Source organism: Notamacropus eugenii, chromosome 2 (genome assembly GCF_028372415.1).
Source record: "Notamacropus eugenii isolate mMacEug1 chromosome 2, mMacEug1.pri_v2, whole genome shotgun sequence".
Classification (NCBI taxonomy): Eukaryota; Metazoa; Chordata; class Mammalia; order Diprotodontia; family Macropodidae; genus Notamacropus; species Notamacropus eugenii.
In genome coordinates, this window is record NC_092873.1 from 116,476,950 (window position 1) to 116,497,059 (window position 20,110).

Genomic DNA, 20,110 nt, shown 5'->3' on the forward strand with positions numbered 1-20,110 from the left:
TAAAATTTCGGTTAAGCATTTGGTCGTAGGCTCTGTGTCATTTGCTGGCCTTTATGTGTCATCTGTGACTTCTGTAAAACTCCTCCCAAATTCCCATTTAATTTCTTATGCCAACCCACAATATATCGAAACTGCAGTGGGAAAAGTCTCAATGTGGAAGGGATAACAGTATTTTGGAGATGGAATAAATAAAACTTGGCAGCTGATGGGGTGGTTAGAGGAAGAGAGAAGAGTCAGAGATGACTCCAAAGATTTAAGACTAGGCAACTGACACTATAGGGGTGTCATCAAAAAAGCAGAAGAAGAAGGCCTTGGTAGAAAAATGATGAGCTCTATTTGAAACATATTGAACTTGAATTTGTAGAGGGACATCTAACAAACAGGCAGGAGAGAGTAAAGGAGGTCTGGACAGTGATTAGGGATGGACCTATAAGGTATTTTTTTAGGATAGTTATTCTGTTTTCAATTCACATAACAAAACAAGCATTTCCATAACATAGTACAATAGATTAGACGATCGCATGTGAAACTGCAAATCTAGCACATGCAACTTGTTATTTTCCCCAAATATACAACAAAGTTACCATGTATTTTTTTCCTTTTCTTCCCCCCTCCCTTCCTCTCTACCCTAGAGATGGCTATCATTAGACACAAATATATATATATACACACACATATATCTACATATCTACATATATACATGCATGCATATATATGTAAAATTATTCTATACATACTTCTACTTATCAGTTCTTTCTCTGGATGCAGATAGAGCCTTTTTTTCATATGTCCTCTATTTTTAATTTGTGTATTTATAATAGTCAAAATGACTAGATTGTGAGTCAAGTGCATAGAGATAATTATTGAAGCTGAGGGAGTAGATGAGATCACCAAAAGAGGGTATATATAGTTAAGGAGTAAGCCAAGGACAAAGCTTCAGTAAATAACTTCACTCAGCAGGCAAGAGGAGGAAGATTTAAGTAGTGAAAAGAGTCACAGAGGATAAGAGGTCATTGAGATAGGAGAAGAGGGAGAAAATCCTAGGGATTTTCAACAGTAGGTCAACAGTAGGTCACTTTCTTCACAAAGCCCAAGAGGACAAGAATTGAGAAAAGGCCATTTGATATGGCAAGTAGAAGATCACTGGGGTATCTGGTAAAGAAATGATCCTAACAGAATCAGATTGGGTCAGAGAATAGGTTCTGTGTATGGGACCTAAATTGAGGACTATTAATTCTTAAGCCTCCATTTCTTTATTTACAGGACTTAGAGGTCAGGGATAGTAGATCAGTAACTGGAAAGGAGCTTTGATTAAGTTAACCACTATCTTCCCTTGTTTAATAAAATAATTGTATTACTCACCTAAATAAATAAGAAAAGGACTTCATAGGATCTTAGATTCTGGGTTCTTTGGGAGGCAGGGGGGAGGGAAAGAGTGCCATAGAGGGAAAAGTACTGGTAAAGAGGAAGAATGGGTTGGAAACCTGGCTTAAATTGGCATTGATGAAAACAGATTTATTAGCTGTCATTTTGACTTTGATCACTAAAGTCCCATACCTAAATGATATGAACATGTGTAGAGTGGACAGAGTACAGAGTTAGTATATTTGGTTCAAATCCCATCATTGATATTACATCCTTGGTCAAGTCATTTAATGTCCCTGGCTCTCAGCTTCCTATCTGTATAATTAGACCAAATCAGGAATAGGGAACCTACAGCCTTGAGGCCACATGTGGCCTTCTAGGTCCTTGGGTGCAGCCTTTTGACTGAGTCCAAGTTTTACAGAACAAATCCTGTTATTAAGGGGATTTATTCTGTGAAGTTTGGATTTAGTCAAAGGGTAGCACTTGAGGACCTAGAGGGCCACAAGTGGCCTTGAGGCCAGAGGTTCACCACCTCTGGACTAGATGGATGAAGCAAGTGAGCTGGAATTTGAACCCAGGTCCTCTAACTTCCAATCCTTTCTTCTAGCTACACCATGTTACCTCCTTGCATTGGCTATAGGAATGTCTAATCATTTTACATATATGCAAGTTCCATTTCTCGGTGGGTTTATAAAGAAATGGAAAGAAAAGAAAAAACTACCACTATGGGAGAGGGGAACTAATTATGTAGCTTTAAGTGTGTCTAGAGTATACTCAGTCTTGAGTGAGCATTACCACTGGCCCTTTGTCTTGGGGGAAGGGGTAGGTAGGTATTAGGTCTTGAAGGAACAGTTTCCAAGTCTGTAAAATGAAAAGGTTGGATTTCACCAAATGGCCTCTGAGTCCTCTCTAAGCTCTAAATCTTTGGCTGTGTCAACTTAATTAGTCGCTACTTTTTATAATAAGCCAATGTTGCAACTTTGGAGTTATGAAATCCATTCTGTAGTCGTTTTTATTCAAGTCTGACTCTTCATGACCCCATTTGGAGTTTTCTTGGCAGAGATACTAGAGTGGTTTGCCATTTCCTTCTCCAGATCATTTTGCTGATGAGGAAACAGAGAGTTATGTGTCTTGCCCAGGGTTACATAGCTAGCAAGTGTCTGAGTCTGGATTTGAACTCACAAAGAGGAGTCTTCCTGAATCCAGGCCTAACATTCTGTGCACTACCCTACCTAGCTGACTTCATAGAAATCTGTAAGCATTACTTAACCCATTTGTTCTTTGCCCTGCTTTTCTCCCTTCCCCTACTCAGTGTACCAGCATAGACTATGATAAAGCTAAGAGAGCAGCAAGGAAGGAGGGAAGATTTTTTTTTACTCTTTTCCACAGGATAGAGAACATGCCATGGTGACTTATACCTAAGTATTGCGCATCTTCTCAGTGATGAGAGGCCTAACCAAACCCCTGTGCCATTGGTTCTAAAAGAGCGTGGCCTCATAGGAGCTTCTATGTTCCTCCTCACTTTGTACCACTGCATTTTTGGTTTGTTTGTTTTTTTCTTTTTCTTTCCCTTATATTTTATAGTAACAATTTTGCTGACAGTCACTTAAAGCTATGTGGTTTGAGTCTCTAGCTACAGCTGGACATAAGACTAGCTGATCCACTTAGAGAAGTAGAGAATGATTCTCCTGGTATTACATTATTGTGCAGTACTTGAAAGTGAAAGATAGCCAGTGACAAAAATTCATTAGACTGCTGCAAAAATAAGCAGAATTCTATATCAGGATGTTAATAGTGTATGTCAGTTTCATTTACATAAAAGGGAAATTAAAAAAATCAATTGCCAACAGCAAGTAGACACTTTACAAGATAAATTGTTTTAAATATAAAAAATGAACCACATGCTCTTAATTTTTCTCAATTTTGTAGACATTTTTCTTAGCCCAATAACACCACCACCTCCAAAAAAGATTTTAAAAATTTAACCAAATTTGACAAAGATTGCTGTGTGACACAATGTCCAATGGAAAGCATTGGTAGAACTTTCATTTCCTTTTTAACGGATATTAAATTATTAATGTATTCATTAATACATGGCAAAGGGACAAAGTAACTCTGTCAGACCTGTATGAAAGAAATTCAGGTGTGCTGAGGAACCACAGGAATTTGTTGGCTGACATGTTGCAGAAAGTTAATTTAATAGTTTTAATGATTTAATTTAAAGAGCTACGAGACGATTCACTTGGGTGGATAATAAAACTTACCCAACAAGGAAAATCAGCAGTATCCTTGAAAGAGCTTTATAGCATCATGCCATGATCCTTTAACAAATCTCATTAAATATCCAAAAAAAAGTATAGAATAGGGAAAAGGAATAATAATTTTGGCCTCTTCTGCCAAAGGGAAGAGCCTTTCATTATATAAGATGAATTATGTGCTGAATAGCAGGTTTGGAGTTTATAGGTAAACACAAGTTCTGGATCACAGACTCTTTAGTTTTGGGTTGATTAAAAAAGTAAAAGCTCCCAGAAGACCTAAACTGAAAACTACAGTGTCTAAAATTATAAGTTGTTTTTAAGTGGAAGTTTGATAATGTGATGGAATAAGTTGAAGGTAGGAGATAAAGGCATTGGTGCTTTGTTTATAACCTAGCGTTGAATTTAAAGAACAAAATTACAGAACTCTTAGTTGCAAGAACTTATAGGTAAGAGAGGAAAGGAACCCACATTCATGGGTGTGTATAGAGAGAGAATCAGATATGCAAGCATTCTCTGGAGGTGAGCATCACCATTTGCCCTTTCTCTGCTTTGATGGAAAGTTTGGCCATTTCAAGGATTCTTAACCTTAGGTACATGGAACCCCAAGAGGTTTGTGGATAGATTTCAGAGGGTCCATAAGTTTGGTAGAAAAATTACATCTTAATTTTCAATAACTTCTCATTTAAATTTGATATTTCCTTCAATTGTGCATGTAAGCAACAATCTGAGAAAGGGTGGGGGTCCTAGACTTCATGTCATCCAAAAAAGCTGAAGGCATCTTATTTTATGTGGAGCAGCATTTTAACTAACTGTTCTAAAGTTATGCTATTGCTTTGTGATAAAAACAATGCATAATTAAGGCTCACAGAATTGTAGATTTAGAGCTGAAAGGGACCTCAAACATCATGTAGCTAACCTCTTCATCTTATGGATGAGAAAACCATGCCTTCAAAGCCCAGCACATCCATCTTCCTTTCAAGGGAATAGTAATGTTCTCCCCAGGATTTGTTGGCATAGAAGGACACAGCCTCTTCACAGTCTATGGAACACTTGTATGTTGTTATTCGTTTTCTTCTCCTGCAGTCTTCCTCTTTCCATTCTTTTCTAATTCCACTGAGGTGGCAGTTGTAGCTGCATAAACAATATGGTTAAAAACATTTTTAAGAATAGGTTTATTTTCCTTGAATATGAAGTAAATTATCAGATGGCTAATACACCAATTATTCAAATTGGGTATAAACTCATGTAGCACACACATATGTATAATGCTTTAACAATTTTCAAAGTCCTGTGTCCATGAAGATAACATACTAAGTGTCAAAACAGCTCTCCTCACTCCAACACAAATTCAAGGAGGCAGCGTGTTATAGCTGGCAGAAAGCATGTTCAATTTGCAGTGGAAGGATTAGGTTCAAATACCAGCTGTTACTTGCCTCCTGTATAAACTTGCTACCTTTATAAACAAAGTTCTTCCTCCCTCTGGACCTGTTTGCTTTTCCGTAAAATAAGGAGACTGAACTAGATGACTTGTGTCTCTACCAGCTTTAGAACTATGATTCTATGAATTCACTTTGGCCAATCCATCTAAACAGGTAGCAAGGTTCATCACTTGTCACTTGATTTATTCTAAAAGATGAGAATCAGCCTCCAAAGTGACCAAGTTGCTTGTTTCATTGGGTTTACCAATGTAACATCCATGTATAGACATATACAAAAGAGACTGCTATTTCCAGCCTCTCAAAAAACTACAGCTCCACAAGTTAGCCTACAAGAAATCACTTTTTTAAAAGTTCTTTTTCAAATATTTTAGAAATAGACTTGCTTTGCCTGAATCCAAAGAAAAAGTCAAAAGTATTCTTGTGTGATGAATAGTAAATTAATCATTCAAATTGGATATTACCCAATATAGCACTTGTACAGTTTCAAAGTACTTTATAGATGAAGATAAAGTAGCTGGATATGCTGACTACAAAGCCAAAGACTTTTTTACTACAGGAACCATAGTCATAGATTCTTAGTGACTTAAATTTCTGTGTATCTATTTACCTATACATAATGCCTGATGATGAAAGACATTCTGAAACTGAATATACTTTATGTTCTTTGTACCACTATGACACTTTCCCTTTAAAAAAAGGCCAGTCTTATAACTATTACTTTAATAAGTTTAACTAGTCCAAAAGGAGTTAGAGATCCATTTCGCACACAAAAGAGAAATATCTTAAGGGTAAAAAAGAAAGATAGTTGCATAGTAATTTAGATAGAAATTCCTGGTTCAGTCACTTCTCTCCGACATCTTTCTCACTGACAACTTAGGAAAAGGTGCATTCTGTCTTCCTGCAACCACGCAGAAATTAGGAGGTACACCTTTGATTCTAGGCTATCCCGGAACCGCCCAATGAAGCACAGACAAAGGGTGTTTAGGGAATCAAAATTAAACGGATAATTACCATAATAGTTATAAAAGTAATGACTAAAGAAAAAAAGACTAGTGTTAAATGTAAATCATATTTTCTGTAAAAATCATCAGATGTCATAAAGTGTGGTTCATCTCAGCAGGTGATTTTATTGCTTTTCATAATTTCTCAGAGTTTTCCTACTCCTTGGTGTGACATTAATAATAAGAAAACGAAATCAATGAGCTGGAATTCAGAGGAACAGAGAGAGAACAGAAAGGAAAATTAGGGGCAATGGTTTTTTGTATTAAAAACAAAAAGCAAATTTGCTTTCTAGACTTGACTAACCTTAAACTTTGTTTAGTTTAACCAAATTTCACAAATTTGTCAATGTAGAATTATGAGTTTTTCTGTCTATACACCTTGGTCCGGTGCCATGGTTCAGTTGTATCCAGCTCTTCATGACCTCATTTGGGGTTTTCTTGACAAAGATAATGGAGTAGTTTGCTGTTTCCTTTTCTAGGTCATCTTACAGATGAGGAAATGTAGGCTAACATTAATGACTTGCCCAGGGACACACAGCTAGTAAGTGTCTGAGGTTAGATTTGAACTCAGTAAGACGAGTCTTCCTGACTCCAGGCCCATTCTACTCATTGTGCCACCTACCTGTCCATGTACCTTGTTCTATAACTATTTTTATCAGTCTCATCATTCACCAGAGCTACAAACTAAATAGTGGCTTCTCTGTGCAGCTCATGTGACTTTGACTCAGTCTATTCACTTCTCTGAACCTTAGCTCTTAACCTGGGCTGAGAAGGACAGTAATCTGTTTAGTTCTAAGTATGTATTTTGTAGATTTCTGTGTCAAACTCTACATCCCAGGTTGGTTTCCAGGCCTTGCCACCCTCCAAAAAAATCAAGGTATAAAACTGCTTTTCTTATTAATCTATACAATTAAGGGACTGTGACTAGTCTCTGAGGTCCTTTCTAGCTCTAAATCTAGTAAGAATCTATTTGACTCTAGTAAGGCAAACCAACCATATTAAAATTATCTGGGAATTTTCTACTGCTTAATAGGATCATTTGCTTTATGTAAATTCATATTTTGAAAATTTGACTTTATATAAAGAATTCTGAAAAAAATCCAAATTTTAGAAACATCCCTATCTTTTCTTTACTGTGCAGTACTATGCTCTCTCTATCTCTCTCTCTCTGTCTCTCTCTCTCTCTGTCTCTCTCTCTCTGTCTCTCTCTGTCTCTGTCTCTCTGTCTCTCCCTGCTTCTGCCCCTCAACTAGGTTCTCTGCAACCTCCCACCCTATACCACCAAAAAAAAAATGTAAAAAGTGAAAACAGAAGACCAGACTAAGGAAAAGACTGTGTCTCCCAGAGTTGGGGGGCTCTGAGAGAGGAGACCTTTGCCCCACTGTGCCCACTTGGCTACCTCTCAGGTCCCTAGGGATCTGTCTTCCCTCAGGCTGAGCCTGAATATTTGTTCCCCCAGCTCCAATGTGTTCCTCTTCCTGCTTTTTCATTCTCTGTGCATGATCCTCATGAGTCCTTGAACCATGTGCCATTCTCCTTCCTCCCTCCATCTTTCTCTTCCCCCATGTCTGAGGGCAAATTTGCATTTGGTAAAAGTTGTTTTAAGTAGAGGTCTGTAGAACGGTCCACTTACATGAAGTGAAAACTATTTGAACAAAAAGACAGACAGACACAGAGAGAGACAAAGAGATAGAGAGACAGAGACACAGAGAAAAGAGAGGGACAGAGAAAGATATGGAAGGGAAGGGACCATCTTGTATAAGTCCCTCACTTTTACAGATGAGAAAACTGAATTCCAGAGATACAGATTTTTAAATAACTTGCTTAAGGTCACTGAGGTAGTAAATATTGGAGTTGGGAATGAGATTAGCTATACTAATATTTACCTCAATCCATGTGAATATTTGAGAGTTGGTTTTATTATGGAAGTTAGAAGATACCTAAGTTATTCTCTGTTTAAAACTACAATTCTCCTCTCTTGTTTCAGTATATTTAGTTTTCTTTAATGACAGACATGACAGAAAAGATCTTACACATCCAACATGCTCATATGTGGTTTTTCCTCCTGTAAAATGAAGAGAGCTTATGATTTCTAAGGTCCTTTCCAGCTTGAGATCTGTGATCTTGACTCCAGGCATGGTGCTCTATCCACTACATCCTATCTCTCCATCACTGCATGCCATCATCCCACTAAACTTTGCTAAGCAAAGCAATATAACCAAGTAATTCACTTCCCCTTGGATAACTTTCTGATGATGAGGATTTCCAAATGGTTTCAGAAATGTGACGATTTCCTAAATTATCAAGAGAAATCACCTAACAGAAAGAGAAACTTTCATTGAACCTGGACTTGAAGCTGAAAAGTCCTGCCAGAGCTAGCACTCTGTTAACATAGTCTTGCAGAAATCAGAATTACCTTCAGGCCACAAGGAGTAGATGATATTAGTAGCTAAGAAGACTAAATTAGCTGAATTCATATAACATTGTATTTCAAAATCAACTGCCATGTAAGAAAAAGGCAGTGTGGCATAAAAGATAAAGGGCTGGCATTACAGCCAGAATGACCTGACTTCAATCCCTGTCCCTGGAACATCCTTCCTGTGTGACCTTGAGCAAATCACATAACCTTTCAGTGCACCAGGAAGCTCTATAAGATCCGTAGAGGGAATTTCATCATGAGAATTTCCTGTATCAGTAAAATCACAGGCCCAGTCCTTTTACCTTTAGACTCAAAGATAATACTACTTAATGTGATTCCTGTGTAGGATAGTCCATGGTCAGCTGAACTTTCTTTGGTCTAGACATATAATTTCTTTAATGTAAGGAAGTTCCCCCTATCATTAAGATCAGCAACTTTTTTGCAACTTAAATTCTTAGGAATTAAATTGTTTAATTTAAATTCTTAATGCATTACAAACTTAAGAGGTTTGCCTGCAATGACATGCCTGGTATGTGTTGGGTCAGAATACGAACCCAGGTCTTCCTCACTCCAAGGTCAGGTTAACTTCTCTGTACATAACCTCATGCTACTTCTTAGCTGGTTAATAAGTCCAAGATAAATTCTCTTTATAGAGATATATGGTGTTTGAAAATCCATATAGTATTTGTGTCCATGCCCCATGTCCATGATGTTTTGAAAAACATCTTTTCAAGCCCATTTATATTTCATAGAATCTTAGTGATGGGGCCTTGATAGTCAATTTGGTTCAGCATGCACTATTAGCCTCATTGTGCTAAGTGCTAGGAATATGAAGACATGCAAAATTCAATTCCTTTGTCAAAGCTAATAACACTCAGGCTTAAAAGAGTAGAATATACACAGTTAAGAAGGAAATGAAATCTATGATGAGTGAGAAAAAAGGAAGCGAAGATTTAGCAACTAAAAATGAGTCCCTCCCCTGATATGGGTGGATTACATTCTAATGGACCAAAAAACACACTGATATGATTAATGGAACTGTTAATATTCTCTGAGGAATAGAAGTGCCAGAAGACTGAAGACAGACAAATGTACTGATTAGTATGGGGTTTATAAGCTTGATATGTATATATATATATATATATATATATATATATAATATATCTTATATCTATCTATCTATACATATATATATATACATATATATATATATATATATATATATATATATATATATATATACATTCCCTATTTTTAAAACTTGTGAATAACGGAAGAAAAAAAAAAGTGGTGATAACTCCAGGACACAACACTGGTTGACTAAAAATATTATGTCAAACTAGCTTAAATTCCCTTTTTTTGATACTACTACTAGATTGGTAGATCAGAGAAATGTTGTAAACATCATATGTCAGAGTTTCACCAAGACTCAGAGTAATTTTGTAGAGCTATGTTTGTATATACATATGTACATGTATGTATGTATACATATATGTGTGTATATACATATGTGTATATATATATACACATACATCTTTATGTATGTATGTATGTATGTATGTAGCATGGTAGCTTGCTAGGCCTGTAATCAGGAAGACCTGAGCTCAAATCCAGCCTCAGACAGGTACTAGCTATGTGACCCTGAGCAAGTCACTTAGCCCTATTTGCCTCAGTTTCTTATCTGTAAAAAGAGCTGGAGAAGGAAATGACAAACCACTCCAGTATCTTTGCCAAGAAAATCTCAATGGGGTCAGAAAGAGTTGAAAATTACTAAAATGACTCAACAACAGCAGTATAGATATATACATACATAGATACACATACACACATGTACACAAACAGATTTGTTACTGATCAAATAAGAAGACAGATACAAAGATTAATAGATTGATATCAACCTGCAAAAAAAAGTCCTTATTAAAACAGGTATTTCAATATTTTAACATTGAAAGGAGTTCTAAGACTATCTAAATCCATCCCTTGACTGTTCACATAAGGAAGCTGGGGCCTACCAAGGAGGCTAAGGAAGCTGCCCAATGTCCCACAAAGCCAGCTAGACAGAGACTGGAGTAAAACCAGCCTTTGACACTGAATCTATTGTTTGCTTGATTTTGTCTTCCATATTCTATGCTACTTTCCCTGATTAGGTTTCTGTCTTATAGCCTAACTTTTCAACTTTTTTAAAAAGTCAGAAACTTTAGCAGGCTTAACAAATCTGTGGATGAGAGAAAATTGGGAAGGAGACATTGGACGACAGAATGACAATCCTAAGATATCTGAACTGAAATTATGAAACAAATCTAACAAGATAAAATCCAAAGCAGCTGAATGTAAAGTTCTATGCTCAGGTTTAAAAAATATCCTCAGCTGAAGAAGTATAACATCAGGGAGTCACAACCAGACAACAGTTCATGTGAAAGAGCCATATGGCTCTTCCTTCAGCTATTTTAATTGGCTATAAAGTCAATACAGGCACAACAGTGTGCTGTAGCAATCAAAAGAAGCAAAGGCAAACTTTTGTTTCATTTTTGTTTTCTTCTGAGCTTTTTAAAATTAAAAACTATTTTTTAAAATTTCTCTCACCATCTTTCTCATTGAGATGGGGAAAAAGAAAAATGTGCATAATACTCAAGTACAGCAAATTGTGCCTGTCTAAAAATGAGCGTCTTCTTTTACATCTTGAGTCCATCACCTCTCTTCTAGGAGGAAGGTAGTTTCTGAATTGGTCTTCTGGAATCATGGGCAGTTATTGCATTGGTCAGAGTTCTTTAAAAGTGGGTTATCTTTAAATGTTGTTCTGGTATAAATCATTCTCTTGACTCTCTTCACTTTATGTTGCATTCTTGAGCTCTATTAATAGAAGCAAAATGTCCAAAACAAAAGAAAAATAGTCCTATTCTTCTTAGACTTCTCTTAGAGTATTATGATCAATTCTGAGTGCCACATTTTAGCAGGGACATTGACAGACTGAAATGTGTTAAGAAAATGGAGACTAGGAATACTGAGGAGACTCAAAGCCATATTATATGAGTAGCAGCTGAAAAAAACCTGGTTATCTTTAGATTGGAAAAGAGAAGATTTAGTGGGAATATATAATAATAGCTTATAATCATAACACAAGCCTACATTTCTAAAATATTTAAGATTCATAAAAGACTCTCTTCTCAAAAACCCTGTAAAATATGTAACACAATTGTTGCCACCTTCTCTTACTTTATAAGTAAGGAAACTGAGGGTCAGAGAGATCTACTGATTTTCCCAGAGGCACATGGATAGGAAGTATCAAAGCAGGGACACAAGACTACTATCTTCAAATATCTAGAAAGTGGTCAAGAGTAATGAGATTTTTCCCCCCATGGCTCCAGAGAGGAAAATTTGAACTACGTGGAAGTTACAGAGAAGTAGATTTCAGATCAATTTAAGAAGAGTCTAATAATTTTAGTTATGTAACAATGGAATGAGTTACTTTTGTAGATAGTGAGGTTTTCTTTCAGTCACTGGAAGAGTGTGCTCATCCTTCGTTGCCAAAGAAGACCATGCCATCAGAGAAATGATGACATGACTTGCACTTGACTTTGTTTTGAGTGAGGGAGGGCTGTGTAGGTCACTAGCCTCACTTCTCCTCCAGAGCCATCTGAATCCAGTGACCAGATATTCATCAGGATGACTGGAGATGACCCAGGATGAGGCAATTGGGGTTAAGTGACTTGCCCAAGGTCACACAGTTAGTGAGTGTCAAGTGTCTGAGGTGAGATTTGAACTCAGGTCCTCCTGACTCCTGCATTGATGCTCTATCCAGTGCACCACCTAGCTGCCCCAGTCACTGGAAGCATATAAGCTCAGACTGGCTGATTTTTCAGCAAGAATGTTATTTCTTTTTATTTCTTTATTTTTCCTGACCAATGATTTCATTGGTATGGTTAACTCCCAGTGTGGCAACTCCCCCTACCAAGAGACATCAGCAACTGTTCTGCAACATAAAGTTTTAGGGAGGAAGACAGCGCTTCTTAAACTTAAACCCTATTTGGGGTAAAAAAAAAATCTTTAGAAGCAATAAAAGGCTTCTAAACACGTAATGATGAAAAATTAGTTAAAAATCAAATGCATAGTGAATCCAACTGTTTGTGGAAGCACTTGCCCATGTTACATTGCCCAACTTCACTGCAGCCTTGGTTCTGAACACAAAGCATGTGCACTTTGTAATGCACATGCTCTCAGGCCATGGAATGCCAACAAATATTGCCAAAATGCAAATGGGATATTGAGTGGAAAAGTTTAGGAAGCCCTAACTTAGAGCACTGAAAAGTGTATGAACCTGCCCAGGTTCATACAATCAATATATGTCAGAAGTGGGACTTGAACCCAGGTTGTCCTGACTGTGATGATAGTTGTCTATCCAATATCCCACATTGTTTCTAATAGAATCACAGAGTATAGTCAATAAAGAGTGTCAACCTGAAATCTTAATGCAAGAAAAGTAATATAATCTCTAACTTGGTAGTATGACATTCATCAGTGGAGTATGACAAAAGAAGGTTTTATCTTGTTGAAAAGGAACAGGTTAGAAGGAGTTTCACTGTACAGAGGAGCTGATTGAGGCCTAAGTGTGTGAAATGGATTGTACCTCTTCAGTCAGCAGCAGTATAGAGAATAAAATTCAGCTTCCAAGCTATTCTGATAGTGACAAATACAGAGTAGCATATATCATTAATATGGAACTACAAATCTGTCAGTAATTGTAACTTCCACTTGACAAGATTTGCCCAAATCAGAAGCAAAGTTTTATTTTAACATCAACCCAGAATATTAAAACAAAATGCAGGAATGGGCCACAGTCATACAAACTCTAGATTACAAACTCGGCTCTTGTCAGTTATCTTAGATCCTGGGTCCCAGGATATCAATGATATTCAACAATAAGTCCAGTATGATGCCAGAAATAGATTCAGACAGAGGTTAAGTTGACTTGCCCAGGGCCACACAGCTAGTAAAGATCTGAGGCTGGATTTGAATTCAGAGTTTCCTGACTGTAGATCTGGTGCTATATGCATCATGTCACCTAGAGTGAAGTAAAATTCATTGTAACCCCAAAAGAGGCAGCTTGTAGGTGCACTGACTAGAGTGCTGAATTTGGAAATAGGAACACCTGATTTCAAAGTCTGCTTCAGACACGTAATTAGTTGCACAGCCCTGGCCAAGTCATTTAAACTCACTCTGCCTCATTTGTAAAATGGGGATATTAATAACACATACCTCAGAAGGTTGTTGGGCGGATCAAATGAGACAACATATGTAAAAGGGCTTTACCAATCTTAAAGTGCTATATGCCACCATCATCCACCATCCTCTCTTGAATGAATGAATAAATGAATGAAAAACATTTATTAAACACAGTGTGCCAGACCCTTTGCTAGGCACTGGGGTTATAAACAGAAAATCAAAACAGTCTCTGTCCTCAAGGAGTCTAATAATCAGGGTTGTTAAATTGGGGTCCATGGACTTCCAAGGAATCTGTGGAAAGATTTCAGCAGGCCCAGTGAATTTGGACAGGAAAATAACCAAATATTATTCACTAATCTTTTACTTTAATTTAGCATTGGCTTTAATTATTTAAAAATTTATTTGAGAAAGAATCTATTTCATATCATATTGCCAACATAAAAGGCTGAAAACCTCTGTGATTGAGCAAGACAACACATATAGAAGAGCGATGGTCAGGGAGGGGTGTTTTGGTCTGACAAGTCCTAGAGGTGGTGAGTTGAGCCGTAGAACAATTAACTCACTTGTACTTCCCAGCAGTGATGGTATCGATTGATTACTGTTCCACAGCCAGAAGAAGAAAGGGATGTGGAGGAGAAGGAGGAGGAGGAAGGGAAATAAAAATGTCTAGAGCAATGCTTCTTAAACTGGGGGTCATGACCTCATGTGAGGTCTTGAAAAATTTAACAGTAAAAGGTTTCTGAACTTACAATGACAAAAAATTAATTAAAAATCAAATGGGTAAAGAATCCAAGGTGTTTCTGGTAGTGCTTGCCAGGGTTGCATCACACAACTTCATTGTAGCCTTGGTTCTGAACACAAAGCATGCGCACTTTGCACTGCTCATGCACTCAGACCATACAATGCCAACTAACACTGCCGAAACAGGAAAAGAGGTCGCAAGTGGAAAAAGTTTAAGAAGCGCTTGTCTAGCAGCATTTTATTCTGGGTTGAATTCGATGTTGAAAACCAGATCTAAATCTTAAAGTGGAACTAGACAGCATATCATGAAGTTTCTTGCTTTAAAGCTCATGACACCTGTCTAATCTATTTGGTACCTAGATTCACCACTTACTATATTAGAGATTCTTCAATCATTATTCCAGACCGGAAATGTGATTGTGATCAGTTCTCCCACATTCTGAAAGGAGTGTCCATTCTGCTCTGAATGACCCCTGGGGGACAAAGTCATGGATGTAGTCCAACTAGTTAGTATTTCACTAACATTGATTCTGTGCAACTCCAAGTACAGGACCATCTTGTTTCCTGAAAAAAATGAAAATAACACAGTTATGACATTTTTACTCTCTAATGATGGGAGATTATGCAGGTAGGTAGGTATGTGTGGAATAAGTATAATTGATTCAGAGAAGGCCAGAAGCACAGACTGCCACCTACGTGGGGCTTGGAGATGATTTCAAAAGGATTCCAAAAGGTGTCCTAACCAAAACTATCTTATCTATCACGCTTAAAATTCCTAGCTTAAGGGTTGCTCCTTAAAGAATTGTTCTAAAATTATTTAAGCAGAAAATAGTAACATGTTAGCTAGCTAACATACTAGAAAAGAGCTAGACTATCTCATTAAAACTACTATGATTCACTGTGACTTAACAGATAAATCAATCTCTAGAGCACAAGACAGGGAAATAGGTTATATCAGTTAGTCAACAATCAGGGGAAAGGGAAAACAAGAATTTATTTTGTTATTGTTGTTCAGTCATGTCCAACTTTTTGTGATCCCTTTTGGGATTTTCTTGGTGAAGATACTAGAGTGGTTTGCCATTTCTTTCTCCAGCTCCTTTTTAGATATTAAGCAACTAAGGCAAACAGGGTTAAGTTCCTTGCCCAGGTTCACACAGATTCAAAATCAGGAAAAGAAGTCTTCCTGACTACAAGCCTGGCAGTCTATCCACTGTGCTATCTAGCTGTTCAAGAATTTATTAAGCATTTACTATATACTAGGTACTGGGCTAAGAGCTTTACAAATATTATCTTGTTTAATCTTCACAACTACCCTGGAAGATATATGTTATTATGCTTATTTGGCATTCAAAGAAACTGAGGCAGGCATAGGTTATGTGTCTTGTCCAAGGTCACAAAACTAGCAAGTGTCTGAGGTCTTAATTGAGCTTAGGTCTTTCTGCCTCCAGCCCCATTTCTTTAGCCTATGTACCACCTAGCTTCCTCAGTGTTCAACAAGTATTTAATTAGCACTTAGTCAGTGTGGCTATGCATCAGGGATATAAAAAAAAGACAGAAACAGGACCTTAAGGTCCTCAAGGACCTTAACATTCCAATGGAAAGCTGGTAAGATATTACAGCAGAAAGATGGAAGCAGCCAAAGAGAGGGCAGTAGGAGTTGAAGGAGAGAAATGACCAGAAAAAAAGTAGTCAAATGAATAAAGGAAAAGAATCAAAGACAAAAGCTAGCTATTTCTCAATTTGGCTTAGAGTCCAAATAACCAAACTGGGAATCAGTTATGGAAGGAGTAGTCTAGCCCTTCAGCTCTATTATCTACTACATGAAAATGGCTCAGGATATGCAACATCTTCATATTTCAGCTTTCTAAACTGAAAAAGATATACAACACAAGTGAGGAATAGGCTCCCTACCATGAGCTCCCACATGCATACATAGATACAAATGCACACATGTATATCTACTGTTGGTCTTCATTCCTGTCTGACTCTTCATGGCTCCCTTTGGGGTTTTCTTAGCAAAAATACTGGAGCGGTTTACCATTTCCATTGCCAGCTCATTTTTACAGATGGGGAAAAGAAGCAAACAGGCTTAAGTTACTTGCCCAGGGTCACGCAGCTAATAAGTGTCAGAGGCGGAAAGAGGAAGAGGAGTCTTCCTGACTCCAGGTTCAGTGATCTATCCACTACTTCACCTAGTTGCTGTATATGTATGTGTGTGTGTGTATGTATGTATATATGTGTGTATATGAATATATATAATATAGATTGATAGATATAAAGAGATACGAGATAGGTATAGATATACATGTATACATGCATTACATATGTGTACACATGTATATGTGGATATGTGCATATATGTATGTGTGTGTATATTCGTGTGTGCATATATGTGTATATCTACATAGGTTCAGATATCTATATCTATATAAAACATTTATATTGATACATAAGTATGTGTTTGTGTACATACACACACCCATAACTATATCTGCATTCATATACTTCAGTGAATCCATGCTTTTCTCAATGTGGGTATTCCTTCACCATGGCAGATTGCAATGTATCCATACCTTAACCACTATGATTTTTGTCTTATGCTTCCATAAATCTCCCATAAAATATCCACTAATGGTTTGGATATTTTGTAACTATTATGCGTGTGTTGTATATAAGCATTATTCTTACTTGTAAGTATTATTATAAGTATACAAACATTATTCGTATAGAAGAGCTCAAGATGCTGTACAAATTTAAAAGTGTTTTCACTTTTTCCACATCTGAGATTTTTTTTTAGTTTCTTCTCAAATGAAAAAAAGATAAACATGCCTCTGAATAATTACAAATACATCTAGTCTCCTGTTTTCTAAATAGATCATAAACTTCTCAAGAACAGGCCTTTTCTATTTACTACAATCACTAACAGAGTGCTAGACAAAAGTAAGAAAAATGGCCAATAAATGCTTATTGATTTGGACTTGTTCAATGGAAAAGGGGGACACTGATGCAAAATCCTTCCACCTTAACCCCTCTTCCCTTCTTTTCATTTCTAGCTTGATCACTCATGGCTTTGGGACTCCAGCAATATGTGCAGCCCTAAGCACTTTCCAAACTGTCCTTAGTGAAATGCTGAACTACTTGGAAAAACACACGGCACACAAAAACGGTGGAGCAGCGGATTCTGGCCAAGGACATGCCAACTCGGAGAAAGCCCCCCTGCGGAAAACTTCAGAGGCTGCCGTGAAAGAGGGCAAAACAGAAAAGACAGACTAGCTACATCAAACAGAATCTATTTCCAGAGAGTCTTGCTGCTGATTATTTTTTTCTAATATATATATATCATTGAGGGTGACTAATCTTCAGTGGACCAAATCTCTTCCCTCCCTTACCCCTCTGAAAAAAAAAAGGAAACAAAACAAAAAAAGGACAAAACAAACAAAAAAAACAACAAAAAAAGGAAAACAGCAGTGTAATCGTGTGATGAAATTGTCACCTTTTTTTAATTTTATGTTGCGATAGACTCCTTTTGTGCACGTATTTTATTGTTCCAAATTATCCTCATCACAGTTTTAAGCACTTCTGGACTTTGGAGAGGCAACACGTGCTTTTTCAGAAGCTAACTGATGCACTTTCTCAACCAAACGTGTAGTTAGGGATCAGGAAGCATGTCCAAAATGGGAACCACCACCAGCTTTTATGGCTCCAGCAGTTCTCTTGACTTTAACCTTGTAACAATAGAGTGCCTCTTTCCATGAAACAAATCAAGCCAGCAATCAATCCATCAATAAATGTTTTGGAAACCTGAAAAAGGAAAGTCATGACGTTTTCTGTCCTGTGTAATAATAGCACATCTTTGGAAAGTGTGGTCACCTCCAGCAATCAGTGCCTTGGTGGTATTTTTAAAATTCCAGAGATCTAGGCCCCTTTTACCTCTTACCCAAAGCCAGGTTGAGATTCCAATAGCTTGAGATGAGAACCACACAACATAACGCTGAAGTAAGAAGGAACCTCTCTCCCCCACTACTCAAATCACTACCTAACAAGTCAAGAAAATGCCCCACAATTAGTAGGATTGGAGTAAAGGTTAAGGATAAGGCAAACTCTTCATACCCAAGAGTTAACATACAATGAAGTAGAAAGTTGTAGTATTCCCTTCTCTAAAAGTATTCAGGAATGTGATAGGCAAAAAAAGAAACATACAGAGACAATTGCTAAGAGATATGGGAATGCACTTGAAAGAAGGTGTTCTCTGAACATCTCTTGGAGCCCAGTAACTTAAGATCATGGTGAAGATGAGAGCTCATCCCTCTTTAACCTTCGTCCTTCTACGTCCATCCTACTATCTGAGTTCCCACATTGCAACAAAGCCTTCATAGCCAACAAAAACATTCAGGTCTGTGTTCAGAAAAGTCAGTAACACTATGATTAGAGAGACCTTATGCTTTTAAGATGCTTCCTTTTCTTCGTAGCTTGTTCCTAAATCTTCATTGGCCTTTGGTTAAAATAAACAAAGAAAAAGCCAAAAACTAAACAAGACAAAAACTCAGAACACGTTCCTCAACCAGCTCTATACCAAAAGGCAGCGTCAGGGTCTGTCAGCTAATAGAAAGAACGTCTGGCCTAGATAAGCCTAGGCTTTTAGAAACATCTGATTGATAATATATTAGCTCTTCTGATGTAAACATTTTGTAGACTTCCAGTGTAATGAGAATGAAGACTTTCTTCATGTCAGCAAATACATGGATCAGTTTCAGTGCATCCAGAATATATATATATAAACAGTAGTTTAGCCTGAACGCTCACTTCCCTTAAAGACTTCTTTTAAGTGGTATAATAATAGCTTACATTTAAATAACACTTTAAGGTTACAAAGCACTTGATAATATCTCACTTGATTTTCTCAACAATCCTGTCAGGTAGATAATAAAAGCGTTACACCCATCTTAAAGATGAAGAAATAGTCTGCTATTTAATTAAGATAAGCTTACAAAGGGAACATTTGATCTTAGCCAAAAATAAAGAACAGACTCATTCACCAGAAGACAAATGTATATGTAATAGAAAAGAAAGAAGACTTAAAAACATAAATTAATCAGCTGTGAGATCCAGAGGGAACCATTTTACCAAGGCCAGATAGCTAGTTAGTGACACAGGCAAGGCTCAAATTTGGGAGAGGAGAATAAACATTCCATTAAGCACTGACTTTGTGCCAGGCAGTGTGCTGAGTCACAAATATTAGGGTTTATGATTTCAAGGTCAGTCCTTTCCACTCCACTGTGTCCACATCCCATGCTCCCTCCAAAAGTTCATGCTCTGTTACTACACCCAGGGTTCTTGATATAATCTAGGAAGAAACTGCGCAGCATTATTAGCATCAGGGACACATACTAATATTTCTTAAAGCCGTTTACCCCTTTACAATTCATCTTGCATTGAAAATGGGCCACACAACCAAGTGAAATTATATATTTCCCAATTACCCAAAGGGCCACAAAGGAGAGAGTTTGAAATATAGAAATGCTAAAACAAACATTTGTGTGGCTCCACTGTGTGTGATTCTACCTTGTTCTTTCCACATCCTCACTCTCACTTTTTTTGTTTAATTTTATGGCTTACAAAAAAAGTTATGGCTTTAAAAAGAATTGATTATTTTTTTTCCAATTAAAC

At 37.2% G+C, this 20,110-nt stretch overlaps 1 protein-coding gene across 1 annotated transcript in view; it reads left to right on the top strand.

Annotated features, from left to right (window-relative positions):
- The window catches only part of TFAP2D (transcription factor AP-2 delta), an 83,657-nt gene extending 65,941 nt beyond the window's left edge, over positions 1 to 17,716 (top strand). Inside the window, exon 8 of the mRNA XM_072638430.1 lies at positions 17,497 to 17,716. Coding sequence (XP_072494531.1) covers positions 17,497 to 17,716 — 220 coding nt within the window. The remainder of the gene's footprint in view (positions 1 to 17,496) is intronic.
- Positions 17,717 to 20,110: the final 2,394 nt, after the last annotated feature.